Genomic DNA, 12,706 nt, shown 5'->3' on the forward strand with positions numbered 1-12,706 from the left:
CATAGATGCTGCCTCACCCGCTGAGTTTCTCCAGCATTTTTATCGACAGCATTTCAGGCTTGATTCTCAGTTGTTAGGTAATGGTTAGATAGAATGTCAGAACATACAGTATGCTCCACTTATCCCTTTTGTAACCTTAGTTGGAGATATGTGAACATTTCTACAATATAAATTCAAGTCTTTCTTAATAATGAACATGTAGCATACCTGTTCAAGATCATTGCTATCTGGAGTAAATCCAGTTAACATGGACACATCCAAAATAACCATGGAGGATGGTGTATCACCATGGTAGCTGCAAAGGACAAATTGGAACAGCTTAGTTAAAAAACAGATCTTGGGAGCTTTTAACAATTAGAGAAAGATGCGGCACAATAGCGCAGCTGTAGAGTTGCTGCCTTACAGCGTCAGAGAGCCAGGTTCAATCCTGATGGCAGGTGCTGTCTCTATGGAGTTTGTACATTCTTTCTGTGACCATGTGGGTTTCCTCAATATGTATCTTCTCAGTTTAGTTTAGTTTGGAGCTGCAGCATAGAAACAGGCTCTTCGGCCTACTGAGTCCACGGCAACCAACGATCACCCATGCAGAAGCTTGAAAACGCTTCAGGGGCAGTTTCTTCCCAGCTGTTATCAGGCATCTGAACCATCCTATCAACAATTAAAGAGTGGTCCTGAGCTACCGTCTACCTCACTGGGGACCCTTGGACTATGTTTAATCAGACTTTACTGGATTTTATTTGTCACTAAACATTATTCCTTTTATCCTGTATCTGTACTCTGTTTACGGCTTAATTGTAATCATGTGATGTCTTTCTGCTGACTGGAAGGCACACAACACAAATGTTTTACACTGTACCTCAGTACACCAAACTAAACACCATTCTTGTACTCCACCAACACCAGCCTGTACTCCACTGTCCTGGCACATACAGTCTGCCAGAAGTAGCATAGCTTATTATTATTATTTTATTTTAAATATTTTTATTAGAAGCAAACATATTATGGTAAAGTATAGCTACATATTATAGTAAAAAAGACTTTTCATATACATCAATCATACATTATTCAAATTTTCAATTGTCGATTAATTCTGCTTCTAGTGTTTTTTTTATATAGATAGAAAGATGGAGAGAGAAGGAAAGAATTACTCATATCAAAAAAGAGACAAGGTGGAATTAATTACTTATAATACGTCATTGGAGATAGGTTCGTAGATTATTAAGTATAACTTTTCATCTAATCCTTAGTTCAAGCTTCAGTTGGGTTTCCGTGCTGGGCCAATCTATCCCTTCAAATAATTAATAAATGGAGCCCATATTTTAACAAAAAGTTCTTGTTTGTCCATTAAGACAAGTCTAATTCTTTCTAGATGTAGGGAAAGTAGCATAACTTATGACCATGATAGGGATTACTTTTATCTGGTGTTTAATCTTTATCTTTAATCCCTTGCCACCTCCATGTAGTTAGAATGCATGTTGACATGTCAGTGACATGGCTGCTCAGAATGGTTAGCCATGTGACTGCAGCAGAGCAAAGAGTGGAGATTGGCACTGAAATGAGTTGAGGCCTGTTGTCGGCTTTGTTTCTGGATGTAAACCATACCGACACTTTCACAGTGGTTGCTTTTCTTTGTGGGAAACACAGTTTGGTGTTCATAAATAAGCACTGCTGTTCTAACTCAGAAAGAGAAATCGAATGCGTTTTCAATGGTTTGGAATTTTCTCCTGCAAATGGGAAACATTTGTTTTAAATTTGTGAATAACAGATTTTTGTTAAATCATAGATAGATTTGAAGAAAAGGTGATGAAATGGAATAAGGTCACAGATCAGTCATGATAATGCCCCTGTCCCACTTAGGAAACCTGAATGGAAACCTCTGGAGACTTTGCGCCCCACCCAAGGTTTCCGTGCGGTTCCAGGTGGTTGCAGGTGGTTGCCGGAGGTTGCAGGTAGTGGAAGCAGGTAGGGAGACTGACAAAAACCTCTGGGAACCGCACGGAAACCTTGGGTGGGGCGCAAAGTCTCCAGAGGTTTCGGTTCAGGTTTCCTAAGTGGGACAGGGGCTTAATGGAACAGGCTTGAGGGGCTAATTGGGCCCTTGAGAAATGCAATGTTTCTATATTCTGATGTTTTCTCTCAGTAAGTTCTCAAACTAATTTACTGCTCGATTACACATCACAAACATTAATCTCATTACGATTTGAGCGACTTACCGTGCGCAGATTTTTAGCAGGAGCGAATTTTGAGCACCTTCAGGTCGCCGAACTAGAATCAATCAATAAATCAATCAATCAATCAACCTTTATTTTCACCTTGCAAAGCAACAGTTGTACTGTGCAAAATGAGAAGACATTTCCCAGGGAATACCGGAGCATCGCACATAAAACTTAAACATTTCACACATAAAATAAAAACAATCCAGTCCCTGATAAAACAGTACGAATAGTTAAAACGTGCAGGTAAAAACAGCAACATTAAAATACAAGTAAAAACAGTCATAAATTGTCCAGGGCAGTTGATTTAAGTGGCCAGTACCAGAGTTATTAAATTGTCAGTGCAAAAAGCAGCAGAATCAGGTGGAGTGACTGTTTAGCAGCCTCACAGCCTGTGGCAGCAGGAAGCTGTTTAGCAGTCTGGTTGTCCAGGCTTTAATGCTACGGTGTCTCTTGCCTGATGGCAGGAGATTCAGGTGTGTGTGTGGAGGGGGTGCAGTCTGTCCTTTGCTATGCTCAATGCTTTTTTCAGGCAGCGGCTCTGGAACAGTTCTTGTACCGAGGGTAGCGAGATGCCAATGATCCTCTCTGCTCCCCTCACTACTCTCTGCAGAGACTTCCTGCCTGAGCAGTTACAGTTGGAGTACCACATGTTCATGCAGTACACCGTGCCCCTATAAAAAGTCCTGAGGACGTTGGTGGGGAGTGAGGCGTGTTTGAGTTTCCTCAGGTAGTGCAGTCGCTAATGGGCCCGTTTATATGCAAAATATGCAAAACAAGGTAAATTACTGTAATCCATATACTATGTTCCCAATTGTAACTCTAACATATATATAAGTGTGATTTATCATGTGATTGAAGTCATTTAAATTACTTTCTGAAACATTGGGGGTGGCACAGTGGTAGAGTTGGTGCCTTATGCCCCTGTCCCACTTAGGAAACCTGAACGGAAACCTCTGGAGACTTTGCGCCCCACCCAAGGTTTCCGTGCAGTTCCCGGAGGTTGCAGGTGGTTGCTGGAGGTGGCAGGTAGGGAGACTGACAAAAACCCCCGGGAACCTCCGGGAACCGCACAGAAACCTTGGGTGGGGTGCAAAGTCTCCAGAGATTTCCGTTCAGGTTTCCTAAGTGGGACAGGGGCATAACAGCACCAGACACCCGGCTTCAATACTGACTATGGGTGCTCTCTGTTCAGTTTGTACGTTCTCCCTGTGACCGCATAAGATTTCTCTGGGTGCCCCCGTTTCATCCTACGCTCCAAAGACTGACAGGTTTGTAGGTTAATTGGCTTTGGTAAATTGTAATTGTCCCTAGTGTGTGGGATAGTGCTAGTGTAAGGTGTGATCACTGCCCGGCACAGACTCGGTGGGCCAAAGGGCCTGCTTCCATGGTGTATCGCTGAAGTCTAAAGAAACAGTTGCTGCTCATCTGGATATTTTAGCAAGATTTCAGCCTATTCGAGGTGCAGTTTTGAGGTATGACTGTTGACAGGATACCAAAGAATGCTGTTCACCTGAAAGCTCAGACAGAACCTTCATTCCATATCTGACCTAGAAGATATTACCTCCAATTGTGCAGCGTTCACTAAGTATGACACTATTGTACAGCTGGGTCATGTGCTTAAACATCTGGAGTGTAATCTAAATCCATGACTTCTCTGGAGGCAACTGTTTTATCAATAGAGGCAAAACTGATCATTTTGGCAATAAATCAGTTTTTGTTTTGGCCTTTTAACCTGGCCCCTTGCTCCCACTTCACTGGATGTTTGTCTGATGCATGTATCAGTGAAAAGAGTCCAATTACAGTGGAAGGATTTCTCTGGTCAATTCAGTGAGAGAGGGGGGAGAGTGAGGGGGGGGGGAGAGAGAGAGAGAGGAGGGGGAGAGAAGAGGAGGGGGAGGGAGGGGGGGGGGGGGAGAAGAGGGGGGGGGGGGGGAGGGGGGAGGGGAGAGGGGGGGGGGGGAGAGAGAGAGGGGGGGAGGGAGAGAGAGAGAGGGGGGAGAGAGAGAGGGGGGAGAGAGGAGAGGGGGGAGAGAGGAGAGGGGGGGAGAGATGGGGGGGGGAGAGATGGGGGGGGAGAGATGGGGGGAGAGGGAGAGATGGGGGGGGGAGAGATGGGGGGGGGAGAGATGGGGGGAGAGGGAGGGGGGGAGGGGGAGGGGGTGAGGGAGAGGGGGGGGGAGAGAGGAGGGGGGGAGAGGGAGAGAGAGAGATATCTTATTTTTGTTGACTAAAGTACAAGAATTGCAACTATGATTCCTGTTTTTTAAATTGCATTTCATAGTTTGCTGCGGACCAACTAGTACAGATAATTTCACTATTGAGAAACAATGCTCCCAGTGCACTGCTCACCTTTCTCACCGCCTTCGACAACTATGTTCAAATCGAAATTCTTACATTCCTGAATACCCTTGGGCATCATTGCATAATAAGTTGTCAAAATCTGCACAAAAAAAACAAAGTTAGGGGTTACCTGTCAGAAGTTAAACCACTGATAAAAATAGAGAAATATAGGAATAGCAATATTTAAAAATATATACATTATACATTTTATATCAGGTACCTCATAGACTGTCATCAGTTCAATTCTTAATCTTCCTTCATTAAACATTCTCCAATGGAAGTGTATCTGTTTTATTTATTTTTAATGGATCATTTGGTTGGCTGGACTGAGGTTATTAACAATGTTAGGTATAGAAACATAGAAAATAGGTGCAGGAGGAGGCCATTCGGCCCTTCGAGCCAGCACCGCCATTGATTGTGATCATGGCTGATCGTCCCCAATCAATAACCCATGCCTGCCTTCTCCCCATATCCCTTGACTCCACTAGCCCCTAGAGCTCTATCTAACTCTCTCTTAAACCCATCCAGTGATTTGGCCTCCACTGCCCTCTGTGGCAGGGAATTCCATAAATTCACGACTCTCCGGGTGAAAAGGTTTTTTCTCACCTCAGTCTTAAATGACCTCCCCTTTATTCTGAGGGTCGAGCCCCTTCTTTGGACTGAGGGTGGAAGTCACGGATATGATTTACTTTTGATTTTATTTCTGTGATCGGTTGTAAATTATGATCACTCTGTATATTACAAATTGGATATAGAAGCACAATAGGTTTATGAATGATTCACAAGGCTGACACTAGAACTGAGAAGGTGTATATTGAGAAACCAAATGACTTGTTTCAAATAAAATTGACTCCAATTATGTTCATTCATTGCTTTCCTTCTCCCTCTTTTCTCTCCCCACCCCCCCCTCTTCTCTTTCTTCCTCACTCTTTAATTATCTTGCACTTTCCTTCATCCATCCATCTCTCTTCCCTTTTCTCTCACCCTTCAAACCCCAGTCCCGCATCCCCCACCTCACTCGCTCATCCTCTGCCTCCCATGCCAACGCCATTTATGCAGCCACTCCTGTTCTTGACACAATGGACTTGGTTATCCATGATTCAAAAACAGAAGTTGGAAAGGGTACAAAGAAAAGCTGGAAAGGTTACAGAGAAGATTTACGATGATGTTGCCGGGACCAGAGGGTCTGAGCTATTGGGAGAGGTTGAGTATTTTGGGATTCTATTTCTTGGAGCGCAGGAGGATAGAATAGAATAGAATAGTTTCTTTATTGTCATTGTAACATGAACCATGTACAACGAAATTGTAAAATGTCAGCCAGTCAGTGCACCATTCAAACAGGGGTGATCTTATAGAGGTGTATAAAATCATGACAGGAATAGATCCAGAGTAGGTGAATCGAGGACCAGAAGACATAAGTTTAAGGTAAAGGGGAAAAGATTTAATAGGAATCTGACAGGTAACTTTATCACACAAAGGGTGATGGGTGTATGGAACAAGCTGCCAGAGGTGGTCGTTGAGGCTGGAACTATCCCAACATTTAAGAAACAGTTAGACAGGTGCATGGATAGGGCAGGTTTGGAGGGATATGGGCCAAACATGGGCAGATGGGACTAGTTGGCTGGGACATGTTGGCGGGTGTGAGCAAATTGAGCCGAAGGGCCTATTTCTGAATGGTGGCCGATTAGGAAAAGGGGAGATGCAACGAGACCTGGGTGTCATGGTACACCAGTCATTGAAAGTAGGAATGCAGGTGCAGCAGGCAGTGAAGAAAGCAAATGGTATGTTAGCATTCATAGCAAAAGGATTTGAGTATAAGAGCAGGGAGGTTCTACTGCAGTTGTACAGGGTCTTGGTGAGACCACACCTGGAGTATTGAGTACAGTTTTGGTCTCCTAATCTGAGGAAAAACATCCTTGCCATAGAGGGAGTACAGAGAAGGTTCACCAGACTGATTCCTGGGATGTCAGGACTTTCATATGAAGAAAGACTGGATAGACTCGGCTTGTACTCGCTAGAATTCAGAAGATTTGAGGGGGGATCTTATAGAAACTTACAAAATTCTTAGGGGGTTGGACAGGCTAGATGCAGGAAGATTGTTCCCGATGTTGGGGAAGTCCAGAACTAGGGGTCACAGTTTAAGGATAAGAGGGAATTATTTTAGGACCGAGATGAGAAAATCATTTTTTACACAGAGAGTGGTGAATCTGTGGAATTCTCTGCCACAGAAGGTAGTTGAGGCCACAGTTCATTGGCTATATTTAAGAGGGAGTTAGATGTGGCCCTTGTGGCTAAAGGGATCAGGGGGTATGGAGAGAAGGCAGGTACAGGATACTGAGTTGGATGATCAGCCATGATCATATTGAATGGCGGTGCAGGCTCGAAGGGCCGAATGGCCTACTCCTGCACCTATTTTCTATGTTTCTATGTTTCCACACTGCATCACACTATGACATTTTGACTCTAAGTGGGAATGAGGAGTATCTATGATCCAACACCATTGGTAGGTGTCTACAGTTAAACAGTTCGGATTGGGGAAGATGTTTACTATTCTAGGCTGCATGTGACCGGCAAAAGGACTACACGTTGTATGAGGAATGCATTAATTTACTGCATTAAGTTGCTTTTGTAATAATCATGTTCTTTAATGACAATTAATTGTCAACCCTAATTATAATAACCCTAAATACCATTTTTTTAAGAAGCATTTTGAAAGCTAAATTACGCGTTCATTTACTTTTCACAGTTTCCTTCCACTTTGACTGAAAACTTGTGATGATAGATGGACAGTTCCCAAAGTCATATGCTATCATAAATGGTAAATGTATCCATTATTGGTTCCATGGTTTCTCCTCTCAAAAGAGAGAGACTGCGTTCTCTGTTTGTCAGTATAGAGCAGTTCACTCCTTCCATGTGAATATATCATAATGTCTCTCCCACCTCTTTCGAATTACAGGTGCTCCCCGTGTTATGAAAGATTTATCTGACTTATGGAAATTCATCTTAACGACAAAAACTTAACTTTGCAATTTTTCTTGGGTCCACACCATTGACAATTTCCTAATCTTTTCACCTTGCCCTTTGATCAACCTCTCCATGGTTCAGGACCGGATTTACGTATAAGCTAGACAAGCTTAAGCTTCGGACCTCGAGATCTATGGGGGCCTACTCACCTCGCTGCCTCACCGGACCCGTCGAACCTCGCCGCCCCACCGGCCATCCGCCCACCGGGACCTCCTACTCTTTGCCCGCTGTCCCTGGCCACTCCACCGCCCTCCAGCAGCCGTCGCCTTACCTGCAGCCTGGACTCAGCACCGGGCCTGAAGTCTCCACGCTGCAGACTCCCACTCCCCCGGGTTTGACTGCGCTGGGTCCTAGTGCTAGTCCCCCAAGCCTGGTCATCTCAGTGGCTGTTCCACTGGGTCTTCCCCATTCCCCTCAAACCATGTGAGCCCAGCTCTTCCCCACCCACGCTACAGTCCTCATACCCCCCCCCCCCCCCCCCCCTAACCACCCACCACCCCTCCAGGTAAAGCATCCCCCACTCCGCAGTGAATCCAATATGTATTTTAAAACTGACTGTTTAATGACAACATACAGTAGGATCTAAAAGTGTCACCCTGTCACTGTAGGGTAGTCATGGTCCTCTAGGCGTGGGGGTGGGGGATTGGGGGGGGGGGGGGCTTCACAAGTGAAATAGCTTAGGGCCTCCCATCATCTAAATCCGGCCCTGCCTTGCTTACAGTGAAGTCTTCCGATGATCAGTTCAGCATTTCACCCTTCACCCATCCACAGTGTAATTATTGGCTTGTTTGTTTGTACCGAGCCGGGCTATTTTCTCTCTGGTATCTACAAAGATGTTTACCCCCCCCGTATTCTATGTTTTTTCTCTCTGAAATATTCCTCCATGTTTTCTCTCACCGATTTAAAATCAGGACTTTTCTAAATTTTCATTCTGCTATTTTTCTTATTTGCATTCGTCACATTGTGGCACTTTGAGCCTGTTGCAGAAAGGGAAATGAGTGAACAGGAGTAATAATCATTCATCTTATCTGACTGTTGTCTATCAAGAGTCGGGTGCTTTAAATTGAATTGTGGTCACTCTATTGTATAAAGTACCGTAAAAACAATGACATTTTTTTTCCGTTGTTTTTTTAATTTATTGTCAAAGGTCTGCAGAAAAAGGGCCATTAATAAATCCAGAAGGAATTTACCCAAATAAATGCTAGAAATCAACACTTACTTTTATTAATCCTTGTCCATGACCATTTGCAGTTACAGTAAACTTTTCAAAAGCATTAAACTGAAATTACAAAAACATAGATCATACATTAGTCTCAACAAGTAAAAATATAATGAAACAGAACCCAGATAAGACTACTCAGGTTTGTGCACCAATACCTTTAATAAATGACATACAAATACTTTATGCTGTCACATTCTGACAAAGGACAAACGGGCATGGAGGTAATTCCGACATTCCTTCCTTGTTCTCAGGATGTGATTTATGGGATAATATAGAGAGTCCTTGTTGTGCAGTACTGCTGACATTTGTGGTGGTGTCAGGGTGGGGTGAAAGCTGGAAGAGAGGAGGGGCAGGACAAAATGCCGGGGATGAAAAGACAAAAATCGTGAGGTGAAACCAGATGAAAGGGGTGACATATGTGGGGAGAAATGGGCGTGTTTAGGTGGGGCACAGGGAAGAGTGGGAGAGAGGGGGAAAAGAGTGGGGGGCGTGGTGTTTGTGGGTTAGTTACCTACTTACCTAAAATTGGAGAATCCAAATGTCCATACTGTGAATGCCCCTGTCCCACTTCTAATGCCCCTGTCCCACTTAGGAAATCTGAACGGAAACCTCTGGTGACTTTGCGCCCCACCCAAGGTTTCCGTGTGGTTCCTGGAGGTTGCAGGTGGTTGCCGGAGGTTGCAGGTAGTGGAAGCAGGTAGGGAGACTGACAAAAACCTCCGGGAACCGCACAGAAACCTTGGGTGGGGCGCAAAGTCTCCAGAGGTTTCCGTTCAGGTTTCCCAAGTGGGGCAGGGGCATAACACTGTAAGCTACCAAAATGGAATATGAGGTGTTGCCCCTCCAGTTTATGTGTGGCCTCACTCTGGCAATGAAGGAGGCCCAGGACAGAAAGGTCAGTATAGGAGAGGAGTTAAAATGCTTAGCATCCAGGAGATCCAGCACACATACACACTAAAATCCTATACTTCCAGCGGCGGAAGTCCACAGGAAATGGAGGAGAGAGATGTGTGGTGCGTCCGTCACTGTTGCCATTGGAAACCAGCACCAATGCGTCGCTAATGTTTTCAACGATGATGAATGAATGAATGAACCACTTAGGTGAAACGATCACCAATGTTTCGTGAAACAGTTTACATGGTCTCGCTTCTGACTCCTCTCACTTTCTGCAAGGTAAAGGTATAGCCATGGTACTCTCATGGTTTCTAGCTATGCTGGCCTTTTTGTTGCTTACATCGAACAGCCCTCGTTCCAGACGTGCACAGGAACCACCCCTCAATTCTTTCTCCGCAACATTTAAGACTGGATCAGGGCTGCCTTCTGCAATGTCATCATTCAACTCCTCGGTTCATTCATCGCATACCACCCCCTGACCAGGTACCTCCCCGTGTGACCACAAGAGAAGTAACACCTGTCCTTGTACCTCCTTCCTCGCCTCTATCCAGAGTCCCCAGCAATCCTTTCAGATGAACCAGATGCACACATGCACCTCCTCTAACCTCATCTACTGCATTCCATGTTCCTGATGTGGCCCACTTTACATTGGTGATACTATGGGTAGAGTCAGTACACTTGCACTAGGTCTCAGAAGGCCTACTGGCTCTCCCAGTTGCTAAACATTTTAACTTCCCTTTCCATTCCCAGATTGACATAGGTGATGCTACATGCAAACTGGTAGAACAGCACCTCATATTTTGCTTGGGGTGTTTACAACTTAACAACTTCTCAAATTTTTGGTAACTAACTTACAACCACCCCATTTTCCTTCTTCTCTCCCACTCTACTGCAACCCACATGGATTCACACACATTTCTCCCCTTCCCCATCCCCTATGTTCCTTCACAATTTGGACCTCAATCCTTATCTCACATTTTGTCTATTCAACCCTGGCGTTTATCCAAACATCTGCCCCCTCACCACCACTTTCTCCCTTCACCTGTATCCACTTATCCCAGGCTCTATCCTGTCTCTCCTCTCTTCCAGCTTTCTCTTTCCTCCCACTGCAATATCTGAAGAAGGGTTCTGACCTGAAACGTCTCCTGTCCATGTGTACCAGACCCGTTGAGTTACTCCAGGACTTCATGTATTTTCAAAAGTACACATCAGACTCTTATACATCAGGCACATCAAGATGGCCAAATGACGTGTTACTGTCAAAGATTTACTTAATATGTATTTGTTATTCAGATTCATTATTACTGCATATTTAATTCATTTCTATAAGTTAGTGGGTGTAGAAAAAATACTGAGAGCATTAGGTACAAGTTATAAACATCACTTTAGAAAATAACATTACAAATGATCAAGAATATGAGCAAATGGGGATAAGCACTTAAACCTTCTGAAGAAGAATATGTACCAACCGTTCTTGATCTTGTGGAATATACACTGTCTGGACGGATAGCCCATTGAAAAGAAAGTTGCTTGCTGGGAATGGATAGGTCAATATCCAAGTCACTCTTCTTGAACTGAGGAACATCGGTCAAATAAGTGGCCTGTGCTTGAAGCGCAACTATGGTTGCCTGGAAAGTAAAATGTTCTTGTTGAATATATTTGCTGATATTTCCAACACAACACCCATATTCACTAAAGTTGTGTGGAGTAACATTAGATCGAGATAGAGTCGTACAGCATGGAAACAGGCCCTTTGGCCCAACTTGTTAATGCCGACCAACATACCCTAAAGTGAGGGTACACAAAAATGCTGGAGAAACTCAGCGGGTGCAGCAGCATCTATGGAGCGAAGGAAATAGGCAATGTTTCAGGCCGAAACCCTTCTTCAGACTGATGGGGGGGGTGGCGGGGAGAAGGAAGGAAAAAGGGAGGAGGAGGAGCCCGAGGGCTGGGGGATGGGAGGAGACAGCTCGAGGGCTAAGGAAGCAGAGGAGACAGCAAGGGCTAACAAAATTGGGAGAATTCAATGTTCATGCCCGCATGATGCAGGCTCCCCAAGTGCAATATGAGGTGCTGTTCCTCCAATTTCCGGTGTTGCTCACTCTGGCAATGGAGTGAGTCCTACAGTGAGTACCCTAAAGTGAGTCCTATTTGCCCGCGATTGGCCTTTATTCCCCTATCCATGCACCTGCCAAATGTTGTCCTTTTCAATGTTGTTCTTGTACTTGCCTCAATAACTTCCTCTGGCAGCTTGTTCCATTTACCCACCACCCTCTCAGTGAAAAAAAGTTGCCTCTCAGGTTTGTATTCAATCCTGCCCCTCTCAACATAAACATGTGTCCTCCTGGGTATAAATAATCTGTCCATTCACTCTCTCTATTCCAATACTGATTTTATACACCCCAATTACATTACATGATGAGCTTCTTTTTAAATTTCCACCAAAACATTCAAATAAACGAGAGGTTTTGAAAAACGTTCCAGAAACGATTCCCAAATCGGGAATGACTTATTTGAGGAAGGACATTCTTGCTATTGAGGGAGTGCAGCGTAGGTTTACAAGGTTAATTCCCGGGATGACGGGACTGTCATATGCTTAGAGAATGGAACGGCTGGGCTTGTACACTCTGGAGTTTAGAAGGATGAGAGGGAATTTCATAGAAACAAATAAGGTTGTTAAGGGCTTGGACACGCTAGAGGCAGGAAACATGTTCCCGATGTTGGGGGAGTCCAGAACCAGGGGCCACAGTTTAAGAATAAGGAGTAAGCCATTTAGAACGGAGACGAGGAAACACTTTTTCTCACAGAGAGTGGTGAGTCTGTGGAATTCTCTGCCTCAGAGGGCGGTGGAGGCAGGTTCTCTGGACGCTTTCAAGAGAGAGCTAGATAGGGCTCTTAAAAATAGCGGAGTCAGGGGATATGGGGAGAAGGCAGGAACGGGGTACTGATTGGGGATGATCAGCCATGATCACATTGAATGGCGGTGCTGGCTCGAAGGGCCAAATGGCCT

The 12,706-nt window shown here is 44.6% G+C and overlaps 1 protein-coding gene across 2 annotated transcripts in view; it reads right to left on the reverse strand.

Annotated features, from left to right (window-relative positions):
- The window catches only part of LOC116966058 (complement C3-like), a 209,170-nt gene that overhangs the window by 11,539 nt on the left and 184,925 nt on the right, over nucleotides 1-12,706 (reverse strand). Inside the window, exons 30-34 of one of the 2 annotated variants that reach the window (XM_033012202.1) lie at nucleotides 11,166-11,324; nucleotides 8,800-8,859; nucleotides 4,566-4,656; nucleotides 2,214-2,265; nucleotides 208-295 (exon numbers count right to left, since the gene is read on the reverse strand). In XM_033012202.1, coding sequence (XP_032868093.1) covers nucleotides 208-295; nucleotides 2,214-2,265; nucleotides 4,566-4,656; nucleotides 8,800-8,859; nucleotides 11,166-11,324 — 450 coding nt within the window. The remainder of the gene's footprint in view (nucleotides 1-207; nucleotides 296-2,213; nucleotides 2,266-4,565; nucleotides 4,657-8,799; nucleotides 8,860-11,165; nucleotides 11,325-12,706) is intronic. The other variant, XM_033012203.1, reaches the window with a different exon arrangement.

This window comes from Amblyraja radiata, chromosome 35 (assembly GCF_010909765.2).
Source record: "Amblyraja radiata isolate CabotCenter1 chromosome 35, sAmbRad1.1.pri, whole genome shotgun sequence".
NCBI classification, from domain to species: domain Eukaryota; kingdom Metazoa; phylum Chordata; class Chondrichthyes; order Rajiformes; family Rajidae; genus Amblyraja; species Amblyraja radiata.